General features: G+C 44.3%; 1 protein-coding gene across 1 annotated transcript in view; it reads left to right on the top strand.

The window, feature by feature from the left end:
• Positions 1–19,295, top strand: part of CACNA2D3 (calcium voltage-gated channel auxiliary subunit alpha2delta 3) — a 958,661-nt gene that overhangs the window by 504,068 nt on the left and 435,298 nt on the right. Inside the window, exon 11 of the mRNA XM_023189561.2 lies at positions 7,948–8,061. Coding sequence (XP_023045329.1) covers positions 7,948–8,061 — 114 coding nt within the window. The remainder of the gene's footprint in view (positions 1–7,947; positions 8,062–19,295) is intronic.

Below are 19,295 nucleotides of genomic sequence, written 5' to 3'. Positions count from 1 at the left end.
GACCTGTGGAAGCTGGAACTATGGAGGAGACACAGTTATAGCCAGAAAATGCCTATCACCTGAGAGTGTAGAGAAATTGCTTAGAAATACCTTGATTCCTTCCTTGCTTCCTTTCACCTTTATATGATCCTTGTCAAAACTGTTGGGGAGCTTGAGAGCTGTGGTTTGCAGGAAGAAGGCATGGGATAGTCTGAGAACAAACAGGCACTAAATGGAGGAACATCACCTTGAAGTGTCAAGCAGGAGCTGGGAGACCAGCAGAGGCTCCCAAGGCCTTGCTGCTGTTGGTCTCCAGGCAGCTCTGTAGGTCAGGATGTTGTCATTTTGCAGGTGAGCAAGCAGAGGCCCAGCCAGGTGAGTCATTCACTCCACAGTGCATAACTTGTATTGTGGGTTAGTTACACCTGACTCCAAAACTTGAGTTTTTACTGCTCAGCTATACTAACCTCTCAAGAAAGGCTAGGCCCTAATTTCTAGACTCTGTCTTACCAATAATACCTGTTGCCATGAAGATGACTATTTAGATCTCAGTCCTGAGCCAGTGTCATGACTGCAGGGGAGAAGAGAAAAATAAGGAGAGAAGGTGCCAAGTCAACTTCCTCAGTACAAATTCAAAGCCCCTGTCACCTCATGAGCTCCAAGGGGCTGTTGGCTACAAGATGTGAACACTTATGTAAGAGTCCGTGTTTTGGACAGTACGTCTCTGTTGACAGCAAAGTAATAGTTTTAGTGACACAGCTGGCCAGGACAGAGGACTAGGCTGCACTTCAAATTCTGGTTTGAAACCTGGGCAGGTGCCTTCCTAGGGCTTGGGTCTCTGCATCTCAGCAGGCTCTCTCCAGGTAGTGATATTGAAAAAACTTGTCACGATTTGAAAAATCACTCTCATTTTATCTCAAAAACCTAGTGGTCAGAGCTGGGGGAGACTTCTCTGACCTGTGGAGTCCCTTGTTTGGAAGGCTGCCCTGCAGTGAATTTCTGTTTCCCTGTTCTCTGGCCTAAGTGGTGAAAGAGAAAGGGTTAGGAGATGGTTGTATGGTTAAGTCTGTGGCCCCTGGAGTAAGGCAGGCTGGGCTGAGAAGCCCGACTCAGCCAGAGTTTGCTGTATGGCAAATAAGTGTGATTCAGTCGCACCCTTATTTTCTTCATCTGTATAATGGGGATAGAAATTACCCTGCACTGGCCATGTAAATTGCAAGGCCCCATGCAAAATGAAAATGCAGGATTTCTTGTTGAAAGTGATTGAGAATTTTAAGGTAATGGCAGCAAAATGTTGAACCATGTGTGGAACTGTCTCAGTGTGATCTTGTGCAGCTGTGCATGTCACACACCCATGAGGTGGGCCTGGTGGTCCCTTTCTCGTGGGGTTGAGAATCAGCCTGATGAGGCAGGACCTGGATCCCGTTCAGCAGTGCTGGGCTGAGTGAGAAGTGCCCGCTGTGACCACTGAGACCCCAGGTCTCTAGACACAGCTCCCACTACAAATGCTTTGGTTCTCCTTGCCCAAGTCTTCAGGAGTGTCTGCTGCCCTTCATCTTCCTCTGTTTTCTGTTCCTTGCCCTGGTACCTTTTCTCTGTCTATCCCTTCCATCTATCACCGTTGTTCTCAGACCCCTCTAAGACACTATTTCCCATAGCATGCCCAGTTTAATGCTGCCCTGCCAAGGTACTCCCACATGGGGGTCGTGGTCAAGGTGGGGAGATGCCATCCTCCTCTTGCAGACTCACAGGATACTTGCGCATATCAAAGGCTTTGAGAAGTCCTGCAGTGAACAAAGCTTTAAAAATGTGTTTACCCACACTTACTAACCCAGGAACACTTTACATCATATCATCATCTCCATATTGGCATCTTCTAGAAGTTACAGCTCACCAGCCATATTTTGGGGCACAGTATCGTTGTATACTCCAAGAAGGTGTATTCACACTTTCACAGGGACTACTAAGACCGAGAGAAATCACCAACACCTAGTGGACTTTTTTTACCCTGAATCTTTGTGAAGGAAGCGTTTCTGAACAGGAAAACCCTCCATACCCTTGTAAAAACACCTCTGGAGTCTGGTCAGTCAGATAACCAGATAAGCTGAATGTAGATCTTGGAAAGCAAAAAGCAGAATAAATGTTTTTTAAAAAACACAACAATAGGCCAGGCCTGATGGCTCACACCTGTAATCCCAGCACTTTGGGAGGTTGAGGTGGGTGGATCACCAGAGGTCAGGGGTTCGAGACCAGCCTGGCCAACATGGTGAAATCCCGTCTCTACTAAAAATACAAAAAAATGAGTCAGGCGTAGTGGCAGGCACCTGTGATCCCAGCTATTCGGGAGGCTGAGGCAGGAGAATCCCTTGAACCTGGGAGGCAGAGGTTGCAGTGAGCCGGGATCATGCCACTGCATTCCAGCCTGGGTGACGGAGTGAGACTCCATCAAAAAAAAAATAACACAACGATAAATGTTACAAAATGTCACTGCTTGAGATTGGTTGGCGGTTAGCACTATATTTGCCTCATAGGGCAAAACCTTTCATATCATCTCTTGCCAGTGAGCTTTTAAATAGCTAAACTCTTTGACAAACACAGAGGTGGTTAATCTCCCATGAAAATGAAGCTTTATCTATTAATATTTTCTACTTCATCAATATGACCTTTAAGTGATATTATTATCTTCCCGTGTATTATGCCTGCCTTTGCAAGTCAATATGAGATAAAAAGTTATTTCTCTAACACACATGCACACGCACACACACGCGCACGCTCTTAAAATTGTGATTGTGGCTGGAGCTTAGAATGGTTCAGAGGTTACTATAATTAAATGGAGTTAATTCCGTCTTACAGTTACCTGCATTTCAGTTTTGGTATTTGCTTAGATGACTTAAAGGGTTGCAGTTGTTGATACAAATTGCTTTGAAAGGAGCATTCAAATAAACTTCTAAGCCCCTTCGAGCTATTGATCTCTGCTGCATTCATTAGATTCTGTAAGAACACAGAGCCAGTTTGCTACAGTAGTTAGCATCTACCTTGTCATGTGACAACTGCAATTATCGTTTTTGGCGATGAATGTGATCTTTGCAGTGATTACCTTTTAAAATTTTTTCTTAGCCAATTAAATAAAATTCGGTGACATTTCAAAGACTGTTAATCACAACCAAATGCTCTAAATGTCAGGATGCATTGAAAATTTCACTGCTAACTGATGAATCACTGAGCTAATTGTAGTTCATCATCAGGCCCTTGTCATTGTTATTATTATGGAAAACACTTTCATCACTCTCGCTATTCAATAAAAAAAAAGTTTTAGACAAATATGAAGAGAAAAGATATTACTCATCAAAGCATTTGAATTTAATTGCATTCTTCAAAATTCACCAAGTACAGATTGCAGCAGAGAATACCAGGGACTCAACCAGAGGGGAAAGTAATGTTTTTAAATAAACAGCTCCTGGCAGCTCTTTATTCGAGTCCACATTATTCAGATAGCTTCTTTTTTCCTCTCTTTCTTTCCATGTGTTTGGGAAAATTTTTCCAGGATGTTTTCAAATGAGTTCACGAACAATGATGGCCCTAGAGCATTCGGGTGTTTTTTCCCCCCTGAAGCTTCTATGACCTGAAGCATAGATTACTTTTATGCATTGGCTTGTTGCTGGATTTATTTAATGGTGCGAAGGCTGTGTTGAATGCAGTCTCCCCAGAACATCTCCAGAACAACCTGTTGATAAGACCAGGCTACAAGGCTGTCTTTTCTTCTGCAGTGAGGACAGAGTCTTAGCAACTTCCCAGAGTTGGAAGGACAGAGTCCAGATATTTATTGACATTGAAGTTTGGTTGAAGTTGGACCTTTTAATGGGAGAGGAGGGAGGGGGCTTGGCTAGGATCAGGTAAGAATCCTAATCTTTTGTTGGGTGTTGGTGAACATAGCAAGGGAGAGATTTTGAGGTCAGGGGTTCAGTCTTAGGGTGTAAATTGTCCTTTGATGCTTTCTATTGAAGAATTAATGGGTCTTTCAAGAAGTTCCTGGAATAAGCAATGAGGTTATTTGCGAGTTTGACCTTCCTGGGCGAGCATTTTCTGAAATAGTGAGTTACGTTGATAAAGACAGTAGAATAGTGGTCGCGTGGAAAGCTTTGTGGTGCAATAACTGGAGTTTCCAGGTGTTTCTACCTACTAACATGACAGTGTCATGGGCTGTGTCTGCTCATTAACTCAATTGCACATGTGCAGTCGGAGTTGCAGTGGTGGCTCCCAGGGCGAGGACTGACATGAGGAAAGTGTCTGGGGCACCACATGTAAGGAGCACGCACCCTTAGGATCACGGCCCTGCTGACTCCCCTGTGACCCCGAAACCCTAAAAGGGCTAGAGGAAGTAGAGGCAGGAGGAGGAGATGAACACTTTTGGAACCCCACCGCCTATCCATTTGCTCACTGATGTTCCTGTATTACTGAAAGGCCATATTGTGTGCGAAATTGGAGAGTAGATTCTAGAGCTTGATGGTCTGGATTCAAATCCCAGCTATGTCAGATAGTAGCTGTGTCACCTGGGGCAAGTTAGCTAATCTCTCTGTGCCTTAGTTTCCTACCTGTAAAATAAAGATAACGATAGTGTTGCAAGACTTTTCCTTAGCTCCGCTAGAGACAGGATCCTTGTCACATGACCCCGAAAATTTAGGCTTGCAGAAGTTTGAAGAGTAAGAAAATTGGGATTTATTGGGCAAAAAGGGAAAAAACGGAAACAGGTACTAGTCCTGCTAGTACATGCTTCTTCCCACCTTGCAGACTGAATTCCAGGTTCCTCAGAGGAAGAGGAGGGACCAGACTCCTCCCTGCTGCAAATGACTCACACTTCTGTGGCTCCATCCCAGTGCGCATTCCTCCCAGTGTGCAGGCTGGTTGGAGTTTTCCCGAGGAGCCCCTCCCCCCTGGCTGTCTCAATAGTACCTACCTCAGAGGCTAGTAAGGATGAAGTAAGTTTGTGTTAACACATGTAGCCTGGCATATAACAAACATTCAACGTTTAACCTGTGGTGTACCAACCACATAAGGATGTTGTTATTATCTTGTCTGTGGACGAATGAAAGCCCAGGAAGGAAACTTATCCCAGGCACACAGCTGTGTTGCTGAGATGACACCGAGTGCTTTCCCCTATGCCCTGGTACCCCGTGCATGATTTGAGTGGGCTTTGCTGTGTCTCAGTATGGCCATAAGGAAATTCCATTCGTCCATTTATCTATTTATTCATCTATCCAGTTATGTATGGTCTTCTCTCAAGTTACTGCAACTTCAGACATCCACATCAGAAGTCTAAGTGCATGAAGACTAGGCATTAATATCTTTAATTTGAGGCCGGGTGCGGTGGCTCCCGCCTGTAATCCCAGCACTTTGGGAGGCTGAGGCGGATAGATCACAAGGTCAAGAGATTGAGACCATTCTGGCCAACATGGTGAAACTCCATCTCTACTAAAAGTACAAAAATGAGCTGGGCATGGTGGCGCTTGCCTGTAGTCTCAGCTACTCGCGAGGCTGAGGCAGGAGAATTGCTTGAACCCAGGAGACAGAGGTTGCAGTGAGCCAAGATCATGCCACTGTACTGCAGCCTGGTGACAAAGCGAGACTCCGTCTCAAAAAATAAAAAAGTATCTATAACTATCTCTATCTATCTATCTATCTATCTATCTATCTATCTATCTATCTAGATAGATAGATATCTTTAATTTGAATGCTTTGTCAGCTCTCATTCACCAGTGGTCAGCCTGCAAAGCCAAGAGTAGCCACCATCCCTCCCCAGTGTCATGGTTTAGTAGATTGAACCTGCCAGGCACACTCCCACTCAGTGCCTTTGCACTTAACGTTTGCCCTTCCTGGAATATCTTTCCCTCAGATACTCGCATCCTTCAGGTATAATTCAAATGTCACCTTCTCAGTGGTCTTCCCTGACTACGGTTTCTAGAATTGCCCCATTCCATTTCCTATCCTTCTTTGCTTTCTTCTTTCCCCACCCTTAACATCACCATTATCAAACATGCAACGTAGTTTACTTATTTACCTTGTATTTGTATGTCTTCCCAAAGAAAATACGAAACTACATGAGGGAAGGGATTTTTGTATGTTTCATTCCTAGTGCTGTGTGGGCACTTAGCAAATAATTTTAGAACAAATGAATACACTTTGCAGATTTTAATAGAGAAGGTTTTTATTTACTGAAGGTTGAAGATTTTTTGTGTGTTTCCCATCTCTCAGCACTGACATGGAATTGTGGGGTTTTTAAAGGACTTGGTGTTACTTTCAATTTGCATCATTAATAGCATTCATTAAGGGAATTTTTCACCCCGATTCCAGGGAAGGACATTCTGCTCTGGCAACCATATTCAGTCACTCTAGCTGCCTACCACCCACAAAGACTGAGAGCTTCTAAAATCTTATATAAAGCTGAAAGTTGAAGAAGTCTAGGGCTTTACATACCAGTGAGCATAATCTTAGAACTTCAGCATGCCATGCATACCAACATATAAACTAATATGTAAGTTTACATACCAACAGTATAAATTTGAAATGAACCCTTATTAAGAAAATACTTGGGCTTCTCAAGTGAATTGTCATGTTACTGACTTTATATGCCTAAACCTCCTAGATTTTATTATATGCTGCATTCTGTACTCATCAGATCCACTCAAACTAGCCTCTTTTAGATTTTTGAAAGAGATGCTGTCTCTGAGGTAGCCTGTTGCTTGTATAATGTGTCCCTAAAACATTTCTGTGCCAACTCCTTTGAGCTTATTTCCTAAAACACAGCCCATGCCTGAAGTAAGAGATGTTGTGCAATCCTAGACTCTTCTTTCCCACCTCGTGTCTTTTTTGTTCCCCCCCTGTGATGTGTATTTAGGGCGGGGGGGGGGGGGGGGGGGGGGGGGGGAAGCCAAGCTCCATAAAGTATTAAAGATGTTTATTCTGAGTCAAATATGAATGACCATGTCCTGGGGTACAGCCTCAAGAGTTCCTGAGAACATATGCCTAAGTTGTGGTCATGTTACAGCTTGGTTTTATACATTTAAGGGAGACAGAAGTTACAGGCAAAGGCATAATACGTGCAAGGTATACATTGGTTCAGCCTGGAAAGGCAAGACATTTCAAAGGGGTAGGGAACACTTACAGGTCATAGGTGGATTCAGAGATTTCTGACTGGCAGTTGGTTGAAAGAATTAAGAAATCCTTGAGTTAAGAGGAGTGTGGAAGCCAGCGTTTTGTTATGTAGATGAAGCCTCTAAGTGGCAGGTTTCAGAGAGAATAGATGGCAAGTATCTCTTTTCAGACCTTAAAAAGTGTTAAACTCGTAGTTAAATCTCTCCTGGATTAGGAAAAGACCTAGAAAGGGAAGGAGATTCTCTAGAGAATGCAAATACCGCCCCCAGGAGAAGACTTTATAGGGTCATTTCCGAATAAGTTAAATAAATATATTTTGGAGTAAAATACCTTGATTTCCTTCAGGGCCTGCTATCTGCCTTTCAATGCTATGCCAGAGTCAGATTGGAATTTTGTATATTATTGCTACAAAGGGTCTGTTTTATCAGTCTTATGATTGTGATTTTAACATTAGTGCTGATCAGTTCTCCCAGAACCCCAAAGGGAGGGGGTATAGCCAGGCATGTCTGACCCATCCCCTACTTCCTGGCATGGCCTGAAGTACTTGTTCAGATTTCTTTGGGATTCCCTTGGCCAACAGTAAGGTCTGTTCGGTTGGTTGGAGGGCTTAGAATTTTATTTTTGGCTTAAAGATCCAAGTTGTCTGAGCAAATATGGTGATCTGTGTGGAAAGACTTTTTGTGTAGGTTGTTTTGGTGGTACACAGTGTGCTCTGATTTTAAAAGGCTTCTTTAGCCCAAGGCCTCATGTCTCTGATTTTTCACTGATACATAGAATTATCTGATGTGTATACCATTTTGAACTTATTTCTTTCCCTAGTTCAACCACACGGGACAAGGAAGTATCTGCAGTCAGGCCATCATGCTCATAACTGATGGGGCGGTGGACACCTATGATACAATCTTTGCAAAATACAATTGGCCAGATCGAAAGGTAAGTTGCTGCTGATCCTGTCTGTGCAGTGGACTCCATTGAGAATCTTTACTGTAATCTCCAGCTTGTCCATGAATATTTGCCCCATGTAGACTTAATCTCATAATGATCTATGGTTTCTCAGCCTTGTGTTTTTTGGTTGACCAAAACTGAATACTGGCTTTTCTTGTTTTCAAAAATGAAACTTTTGGAGGAGAGAAGAAACTTATAAAGACATATGGGATGTATTCCGTGAAAAGATGGATTGTGAAGTGTGCTTCATCCATATTGGGCTGTGCTTTTTTTTATTTTTATTTTCCTTCGAGGCAGAGCTGCATGTTGGGTCCCACATGCAGAATAGAATGGTGAAATCGGCCATAATAGCCCTACAGGCCTCTCCTTTCCATAATGTGTTTGTACAGTTCCTCCCACGGCCCCCATTATCACCCAGAAACTTCTCTCTATCCCCCACTGCTATTCCCCACCATTGTCAGAACTTGTCTGGAGAGTTCCACGACATTCTTACACATATACATTCTCTTCTTTATGAACTTCCATGTGAGGATGCAGGTAATAAACTCACATAAAAACCCAATACGATTCAGCATCCTGTTAAAGTGAGATGATGAGCAATGTCTGAGCAGTCATCTTTCTCCATTATTTTGAATGTTAGCTATTCAGTAGAGAGTTGTACCATGCTGTAATTGACAATCTTCAAGACTGTAAAATCGGGAGTGGATTCAGGAGAGAGAAAAATGATCTCAAGGCTGGAATGTGATTCCCATAAAACAGTAGTTATCAAACTTGAGTGAGCTTCAGGATCACCCCTGGGGACTTGTTCCTCTACAACTTCTGATGCAGTAGATCTGAGTGAGGCTGAGAGTTTGCATTTCTAACTAGTTCCTGAGTGCTGCCGAGGCTACAGGTGGGGAACCACACTTGTGGAACTACTGCCACAAGAAATAGCCTAAAGAGTAGGGTTTGGATACGCAGCAGGCTTTGCCATATTGCTGCCCTCTATTGACTTTTACAAGGACCCATTTCCTCACCTGAATTCAGTGCACAGGTGTGTGTTTCTTGGTTCATATTCTGTCTTAAAAACTGTCAATTACCAATCAATATTAAAAGTCAAGATATGTGTATTAGTCTATTTTCACACTGCTGTAAAGAACTGCCTGAGAGTGGGTAATTTATAAAGAAAAGAGGTTTACTTGACTCACAGTTGTGCATGGCTGGAGAGGCCTCAGGAAACTTACAATCATGGCAGAAGGGGAAGCAGGCACATCTTACATGGTGGCAGGCGAGAGAGTGAGTGAAGGGGGAAGAGCCTCTTATAAAACCATCAAATCTCATGAAAATTCACTCACTATCATGAGAACTGCATGGGGGAACCACTCCTATGATCTCATCACCTCCCACCAGGTAACTCACTCAATATCTGGGGATTACAATTCAAGATGAGATTTGGATGGGGACACAGAGCCAAACCATATCATTATGCTATAACATTTAAAGTTGTAGTTTCTCTCATAATGGGTTACACCTGCCACTTTGGGGCCAACATTCCTATGTGACAGGGCTGCTGATGGAACTGAGCAGCAGCTGTCCCCATTAGGCAGCAAATGCATGCTTCCTTTGGACGTGACCCTCGTCACCACTCTTCATTTCCTCTCAGCCCACTTCACTCATATGGTTTCCCTCCCACAGGTGTGGAGTTCCTGACCACTGCTCTAGGGGAACAGGTACTTGCTGTTCCCCAGCCTCTGGGGATTTGTTCCCTTCTCTTAGGTTTGCCCTGAGCCTTCCCTCTTCTCCTCCAGCCAGAGGCCATTTGTCCTTGCCTGAGCCCTAAACTCAGAACTCCCTAGGAACTGTCTTAAGGAAGTATAGCTTTGTGTCCAATCCGATAATTGTTTCTGGACCTGTCTTTCATCTTCATTCTTTGGTGAGTCCAAGAGAACAGGTTCTCTGCTTCTGAGCAATCCTACTTTCTTTCACTATATCCCATCCTGCCAAGAAGTGTGGCGTAAAGGGCCTGGGGTACCTGCCTGAGCCCTTCCCCCTAGTGTTTATGTCCTGTGTAATCTGTTCACCTTCTGTGTGGGCAGGACCTGTGGATTGTTTTTAAATCTACGGGATCTGTGGCTTTTAACCAATGGAATCTCATATAGGTGAAGGGTTTTGTTTCAAGTCAGCTGAGTTTTTAGTTAATCAGAAGGGATATTATCTTGGGTGTGCTTTCTTTCTTTTCTCTCTCTCTCTCTTAATCTTTTAAGTTCTGGGGTATATGTTCAGGTTGTGCAGGTTTTTTACATAGGTAAACATGTGCCATGGTGGTTTACTGTACAGATCATTCTGTTACCCAGGCATTAAGCCCAGCATCCATTAGCAATTCTTCCTGATACTCTCCCACCCCACAAAGATGCCTAGTATGTGTTGTTTGCCTCCATGTGTCTATGTGTTCTCATCATTCAGGTCCCACTTGTAAGTGGGAACATGTGGTGTTTGGTTTTCTGTTCCTGCATTAGTTTGCTGAGGATAATGGCTTCCAGCTCTAACCATGTCCCTCCAAAAGATGTGATCTTGTTCCTTTTTATGGCTGCACAGTGGTATATGTACCACATTTTCCTTATCCAGTCTATCACTGATGGGCATTTAGGTCAATTCCATGACTTTGCTGTTGTAAATAGTGCTGCAGTGAACATACCCATGCTTGTATCTTTATAATGGAATGATTTATATTCCTTTGGGCATATACCCAGTAATGGGATTGCTGGGTCAAATGGTATTTCTGCCTCTAGGTCTTTGAGGAACCACCACACTGTCTTCCACAATGGTTGAACTAATTTACACTCCTGAGTGGGACTTATTTAATTGAGAATCCTGGAAAGAGGAACTGGACCCTCCACAAGGGCAAAGAGACTCTCCCTGATGGTGTGATACTATAGGCAGCCTCGAGTGTGAGATTGGTGTCCAGCTGACAGCCAGAAAAAGCCTGGACCCTCAGTCTTGTAGCAAAAAGAAATGAATTCTACCAATAATCTAGGTGAGCTTGGAGGCAAATTCTTCCCCAGTCAAGCCTGCAGATGAAAACACAGCCCAGTTAGCACCTTGATTACAGACTTCTAGGATCATGAGCAGAGGACCCAGCTTGTTTGTACCCCAACTCCTGACCCACAGAAACTGTGAGATGATAATAACTGTGCTGTTTTAAGCCACTACATTTGTGGTCATTTGTTATGTAGCAGTAGAAAACTAATACAAGAAGCAAGGAAAACAGAGAAAGGGAAGGAAATAACTCACATAGCAATGCTATAAAGCATCCCCAAATCGAGCGGCTTAAAATAACAATAATTTATTATTTCTTGTGATTCTGTGGGTTAACTAGATGGTGGTTCTATTTCACATGGTGTCAGATGGGGTACCTGGTGAAGCTAGGAGCTTGACTGTCTGCCTCAGTTCTCCTCTCCATGGACTTTCTCTCCATGTGGTGTCTCATTCTCCAGGGCAACCCTGTGTGTCCACTGTCCTCAGTACAGTAGCCTGGATTACTTTACAGTGTAGCAGCTGGGTTCCAAGAAAGGGAAAGCAGAAGAAGTTGGTGAACAGACCAGGGGAGCATTTGTGAGTGTCATTTGTAAAAGCCGCTTACCATCCAACAGGGCCGTGCTCCAAGCAACTGCTTAATAAAGCATTTTAGAGTGAGTTGGAAGAAGGAATGCATTATTGGTGATTTAACTGTGAGCCTATGAAGGCAGCATCATGATTGCTTATGCAATGTGTCCCTTGCCAGTATTTCATTTCTGAGAACAGAAATGAGGAGCTATTTATTCATTTATTGGATGCCATTTACTTTTGCCTAATATCCATTGGTTATGACTTAACAGCAGCTCTTACACACTTGGAATAAAATATGAACTCCAATATGAGGGGAACTCGTTCCAGGACCTGCTCAAGAAATAAAGCTGCATTCACTTAAATTAGAAAAACGGCTATGCCCACCATCTATGTAGTTGCTCTTCCAAGTGAACTAAAAAAAGGAAAAGTCATGGAATTGTTTATCATTACTTCCCCCTAATGCACAAGACAGAGAAGCAACAGCCGGACAGGTAAGAAAATGATTAGCCAGGTTATTTAAAGGAGAGGTTGGCAAACTGTGGTCCATGTGCCAAATCTGGCCCATTGCCTGCTTTTGCAGCTTATGAGTTATGAATGATTTTCACATTTTTAAATGTTCAAAGAAACAATATTTCATGACATGAGAACATTATATAGAATTCAAATTTCAGCATCCATAAGTAAGGTATTATTTTGACATAGTCACACCCATTTGTTTACTATTTTCTATGGCTGATGGCAGAATTGAGTAGTTGTGACAAAAACCAGATGGCCTGTGAAGCCTAAAAAATTTACTATGAAGCCCTTTAATAGTATATTTTCCCATCACTGATCTAAAGGAGCCTTTGAAAAATTTAGACCAACCAGTGTATTGCTGAAAGTCATTGAGATACCCTCAGAATTTCATGACTCTGCTGAATTCAACAGAAGATGGTAATGACGGTTTCTCCCTATTTTTCCACTGCTTTTTCTACTTGAATACACGATTATGTTAGTCCATTCTGCATTAGCATAAAGGAACACCCGCAGTTGTTGTAATTTGTAAAGAAAAGTGGTGTATATGGCACATGGTTCTGCTGGATGTACAAGAAGTATGGTGCCAGCACCTGCTCTGCTTCTGGTGAGGGCCTCATGCTGTTTCCACTAATGGCAGAAGGTGAGGAGGAGCAAGTATGTCACATGGTGAGAAAGGAGGAGGCAAGAGAGAGAAAAGGGGTGGGGCCAGGCTGTTTTTAACAATCGGCTCTCGCATGAACTATTAGAATGAGAACTTAGTCATTACCATGGGGCAGCACCAAGCCAATCATGGAGGATCCACCCCCATGACCCAAACGCCTCCGACCAGGTCTCACATCCAGCATTGGTGGTCAAATTCCAACATGAGATTTGTAGGGGGCAAACATGCAAACTGTATCAGTTACACTAGCCAGATAATAAATGGTGGAAGGCTGGGAGACTTGATGCCGAATACTCCTTTTCATGCTGTAGCTTCTCTTACCAAAATGTTTAGCAGCCCTTTCTCCTTTTCTGTAATGAGTAGTTCTCTTTTCTTTCACTCTCTCCTTGCTTCTCTATCAACGCTACCATCAAGACTGGGATATCTTACATGGTAATGGGGTTGATTAGAGGTAGAGTAGGCTGCAAGGCTGCTCAGCCTTGGCCTGGAACGTTGGAATGTAGGGTCTTTATAAATGCTAGACTTGACTGCCCCTTGAACCCGGTTTTGGTGGTGACATGGACACAGGACAGAATTTCACAGCTTTCAGGTCACTGTGGTAACAGCGAACACACACCCTGGAAAGAATTAGGCTTTCTCTGCAGAGGCTTGGGAAATCAGAGACTCCCTATCTCAGTCAGCTTGGGCTGCTATGACAAAATATCAATGACTGGGTGGCTTATAAACAACAGGAATTTGTTGCTCACAGTCCTGGAGGCTGGAAGTCTGAGATCAGGTTGCCAGCATGGTCAAGTTCTTTTTGAGGCCCCTCTTTTGGGTTGCAGACCGCTGCCTTCTTGTGGTATCCTCACATGGCATTGAGTCGAATGAGGAAGCAAGCTCTCTTGTGAGTCTTATAAGGACACTAATCCCATTCATGAGGGTTCCACCCTTATGACCTCATCTAATCCTAATTACTTCCCCAAAGCCCCAACTCCTAATGCCATAATCATGCAGGCTAGGATTTCAACATACGAATCTTTGGGAGACACATTCAGTCCATAACACTGTCTATTACTATGGAGGCAGAGTTGAGCTATCCATAAATTAATAACCCTTATTTTGCCTTGTGTTACACTGTAGAGAGTGAGGATTTGGCCTGTAACTGTCAAATAACAGAGTACATTCTAAGTTGTTTCTACTTTAGGTAAAATAATGACATACTGCCTAGGTGTACAGGTGGATGGTGACCCATCCACACCTGTTAGATTTCACTGCATGAACTGACCCTCACCTGCTTCTGATTTGAGCCACAGAAGCAGTACTAGAATGTTCTATCTACTTCCTCTTCATTTCCCTGAACCTGAATTTTCCTCAATGAGCTATTTTTTTTTTTTTTTTTAAACAGAGTCTTGCTCTGTTGCCCAAGCTAGAGTGTAGTGGCAGCTAGAGTGTAGTGGCAACATGTTCTTGACTCACTGCAACCTCCACCTCCTGGGTTCAGGTGATTCTCCTGCCTCAGCCTCCCCAGTAGCTGGGATTACAGGCGTGTGCCACCACACCCAGCTAATTTTTATATTTTTTAGTAGGGATGGGGTTTCACCATATTGGTCAGGCTGGTCTTGAACTCCTGACCTCAAGTGATCCACCTGCCTCGGCCTCCCAAAGTGCTGTAATTATAGGCATGAGCCATCACGCCAGGCCTACTTTTTATATTTTTTATAGAGATGGGGTTTCACCATGTTGGCCAGGTTGGTTTCGAACTCCTGGTCTCAAGTGTTTCACCTGCCTAGCCTCCCTAGGTGCTGGGATTATAGGCCTGAGCCACTGTGCCTGGCCCTCGATGAGAGAATGTTTTAAACCAATTTCTTATACCCCACTTTATGAAACAATACTAATGATAGCTAATTCCTACTAAATGCTGAGTGTCAGAGACTGTTCTAAATGCTCCATATGTATCTAATTCTCACAGAAACCTCATGAGAGGTATACTGTCGTTATCACCTTTCACAGTTGAGGAAACTGAGGCATGGAGAGGTTACATTCAGAATTCCCTGACTTGCATTTGGTGGACCTGAAATGACCACTCCAGCACTCAAATGCTGAGCCTAGACCCTTAAGGAGGATGCAGACATCTTGAGAGCTAAACAAGGTAAAATGACCATAGGTCAGAGGAAGAGCTGTCCACACTCTATACATTGTCATCGGGACAGTAAGTCCATTTCTTTGGCCTCCTGCCCCCAAGTACAGGAGGGTCTGCAGAATGTCAGGAACTTGGTGATCTCAGAACCCACTGGGGCTACAGTCAGACAGCAAATTGTGGGGCCTCAGGATGAGGCTCTCTAGATGTGATTAAATGATTTTCCTCTTCTAAAAGGACGGGAGAACGTCAAAGGTGAATGCGATTTCAGTACTGTGTACTGTGCGTTTTATTTTCAGTTATCTCTAGAAAAAAAATAAAAAGGCAAGGATGGTAGCTTTGAGGCCATGTGAGAGGCTCAGGGCTGCTGGAGGATCCTTGGTGACCTGGTGGGGACTGCAAGGAGGGCAGAAGCAGCTCTTGGTTTGAGGATAAAGGGATGCCCTTGATCATGGAATGGCTTGGGGGACCTGGCTTGGAGCACTTTTGGAACCCTGTTGGAAGTGACTGTCCTTTGGGCTGGTGTCACATGCATCTGAGGAGGAGCTGACTTGGGGGTTTTATGCCCCAAGCCTCCCCTACAGTATAACTTGGAGGATAAAGCCTCAATCCAGCCTTGCCCTAGTGGCCTCTGGGGTGCTGGAAGGCTTAGCTCTGCCTTGGTGCCTCTGAGGTTGTTTTCTAAAGTTTCAGGAATCCCCTCTCTCCTGATCGTTCCATGGGGCATGTGCCATTCTAAGGGCCAGAGTTCATGAGCTGATTCAGGGGTTATTCTTTTAAGAACCCAACCTTTCAATCATCTTAAGCAATTTGGGAGGAAGGCTTTGTTCTTTCTTCCCCATTAAACTGCATTGTTCTCTTCTCTGACTTTCAAATCATTTTACATAGCATTTTCTTTGCTGGCAGAGGGAAAAAAGGGAAGGAGGTAGCCATCTTAGGGTAATGCATTCATGCAACAGTATTTATTGAGGGCCCTCTGTGTCTTGCATCCATTGTAATGAAGCCCAGAAGTAGGGGGCTAAGACACCTCCCATGAGATCACATAGGACAAATAACAGATCACAGGTAACCAGCGAGTGAAAAGACCAAATCATTTAATCATAAGTCTTCTGAACAAGACAAACAAGAACCTGAGACAGAGAATGGATAATGGCAGCTCTCCTAGACAGGGTGGTCAAGACAAGCCTCTTGGAGGAGAGCATGTGTGAAGGAGAGGAGCTGGACGGGGAAGGTATTCATGGCAGAGGGAACAGTAAGGTGGATGTGTATGAGGAGCAGGAGGAAGTGCAAATGGCTGGAGCCCAGTGGACATGGGAACAGGGTGATAGGGAGGCTGGCAGCACAGGCAGCAGCCAACTTCTCTGGGCTTCAGTGAGCACAATGAAATGTTGGGATGTGATCCAAGGGGTCAGTGAGGAGCCATGGGAGGCTTTTTTTTTTGAGACTAAGTTTCACTGTGTCATCCTGGCTGGAGCGTAGTCACGTAATCATGGCTCACTGCAACCTCCGCCTCCCAGAGTCAAGCGATTCTCCTGTCTCAGCCTCCCAAGTAGCTCGGATTATAGGCACACGCCACCACACCCAGCTAATTTTTGTATTTTTAGTAGAGACGGGGTTTCATCGTGTTGGTCAGGCTGGTCTTGAACTCCTGACCTCAAGTGATCCGCCTGCCTCGGCCTCCCAAAGTGCTGGGATTATAGGAGTGAGCCACCGTGCCTGACATATGGGAGGCTTTTGAATGGAGAGGAGTGAACTGACTGTTTTCAGAAGTGCTCCCTGGCAACTGTATACGGAGTTGGCATAGGAGACATGGACTTGGGCTGCATGTACCGATGGTGTTAACTCTCCTCATCACAATTGATTAAAAAGGGTGGGGAGTGTAGGTGGTAGACCCTTTCACTTCTGTGAATGCTCCAAGATGCTCCTATTTCTCACTGCTGTTTCATTCCAGGAGTCTCTTGGGTACTGACATTTCTCTCTTCTCTTTTTCCCTCCTTTCCTCTTCCTCTTTCTTTCTCCTTCCCTGGCTGAAGTCACATTTGGTCCAAAAGTTTTGAGTGAGTTTGTGTCATAGCTGTGTTTTTTCAAGGGTGATAAATCCTAAAGCTGTCTCAAGAAAATAGGAACACTCATTTCTCATGGTCAGTCAACGGCATGACAGGAAAAGGCATTTTCAGTCGCTGTGGTGAGAGCTCGTGCAGGTCCTCCCTGCAGCTGAAGGGGGAGTTGAAATGGTTCATTGTCTCCGGTTTATTTTTAATTACTTCTGCTGATATTAGACATCTTGTGACTCCAGCAAGAAGAACATGACAAGTTAGGAATGAAGCCACTGATGCACGGCTGCTGCCAGCCATTGAAAAATCGCTTCATGTCAGGGGCACAAGACAGACACGTGGTACTTCTCCTGTCATGGAAAATGCAGTTTCTCTCCCTGGACTTGGCATTGGGGCCTTGGGCTCCATCCAGGTGCTGCTGACCTCAGAAAGAAGGGGGAGGACAGTGTGCATTCTCTTCAGGTGACACCCACCATCCTCTTAGTAAATGGCTATCTAGGTAGCCACTCTTAAGAGAAGCCTCCTCCTCTCCTGGTGTGGGGGAAGAGTCAGACACTCTGTTGCTTTAGCTCACTTTGTAATGCTTAGCCCCACCCAGTGGGGAGCACTTCCAGTAGCATTCTTATTTTGCACGTGAGGGAGCTCAGAGGGTTTAAGTCCCTTGCCACTGAGCTCACAGCAATGAAACTGGAAGTCTCCAGTTTCATATCCATATCCAGCTGTCTCCATATCCACTACTCTCAAACTGTAGCACGTTGAGTCACCGAGGGGTTGGCAGTTGGGGGACTTGCCAAAAGTGATTCGTGGGCTCCACTTTCTGCAGACAGGACCCCAGAATCTGTGTTCATAGGTGGCTCATAGACCATATTTTAGGGTTATGAGGGAGTTAGGATGCCTTCTGGGACTTGGCAAAGAGTGTTTGTCCAAGCCGGAGCATGTCCAGAAATGCCATTCAGTGTGGTTATATTCCCAGTGAATTGGGCAGGGTCCAATTCGGGATAGGCACCTACCAGTTATTTGAACACAGAGAATTTAATGTTAAAAGTTGCAAATCAAGTTTTGATGAGATGAAAGGACAAAAGAGAACTCTAGGTTATCTTGGAAGTAGCAACTGCAGGCAACAGCCACCACCTCAATAGTTGGTATGGGAGGAGGGACAGAGGAAAGAAAGAGGTTATTAAAATTTAGAAGCTTGGAGGAGAAGCTCTATCAGGCTGGGACCCAGACCTCTCAGAAGGGCATGCCAGCTGGCAAGTGCTAAGGTCTCTGAGCTCAGAGGAGGGTCCTGTGAGGGTGTGAATCATACTTTTTAGGAGGAAGTTCTGGGGTCTCTGAAAGAGATGCAATGAGACTGATTCTGTGAGTGTTGGGAGAGCTACCAACTAGATTAATTTACTGCTACTGGAATGAGCTGTCCATGCTGGAGTGAAGAAACCCTGCTAGGATGAAGGCGTTCGGAATGAGAATCCAAAGGGAAGCAAACAGAAAGGTCCCTCTCCTTCCTCCATGGATGCAACATCCCCCTATTGACCTTATTGGCCAGACCAGGCAGACCCTAGCCAGAAACAGCTGGCAAAGCAGAAACGTGGTTTGCGGAGCCCCAGTGCCAGCCCCAAACCGGGGGGGCCAGCCTCACAGAGCCCAGTCCAACGCGTGCTTGGTGCTGGGCATGTTAACTTACTGGCTGGAATATCCAGTAATGACTGGATGCTTGCTGCATGAATTCTGTATTATTTGCAATCTACTGATATGTCAAGTTCTTATTTCCTAGGTTTTTATTTCTCTTGGGGGTATGGGTGGGAGGGCAGTGCTGCCTAATGGAAAAAGGATAGTGTCTGGATGCTGACAATTACTCCATCTGTAAAATGGGGCTAATTACACACACCTGGCAGTATTGTTAAGAATTAAACAAAATGATGTGCTCCCAAGCTCAGTGCTGGGCACACAGCAGGCACAGTCCACGATGGCTATATCATCATCATCGTTACCATAATTTTCTTTTCTTTTTTTTTTTTTTTAGATGGGTTTATTTTTATTTATTTATTTATTTTTATTATACTTTAAGTTCTAGGATACATGTGCATAACGTGCAGGTTTGTTACATATGTATACATGTGCCATGTTGGTGTGCTGCACCCATCAACTCGTCAGCACCCATCAATTCATCATTTATATCAGGTATAACTCCCCAATGCAATCCCTCCCCCCTTAATCCAGTCTGTCACTGATGGACATTTGGGTTGATTCCAAGTCTTTGCTATTGTGAATAGTGCCGCAATAAACATAC

This window comes from Piliocolobus tephrosceles, chromosome 2 (assembly GCF_002776525.5).
Source record: "Piliocolobus tephrosceles isolate RC106 chromosome 2, ASM277652v3, whole genome shotgun sequence".
Classification (NCBI taxonomy): Eukaryota; Metazoa; Chordata; class Mammalia; order Primates; family Cercopithecidae; genus Piliocolobus; species Piliocolobus tephrosceles.
This window is presented reverse-complemented; position numbering and strand designations above follow the sequence as displayed.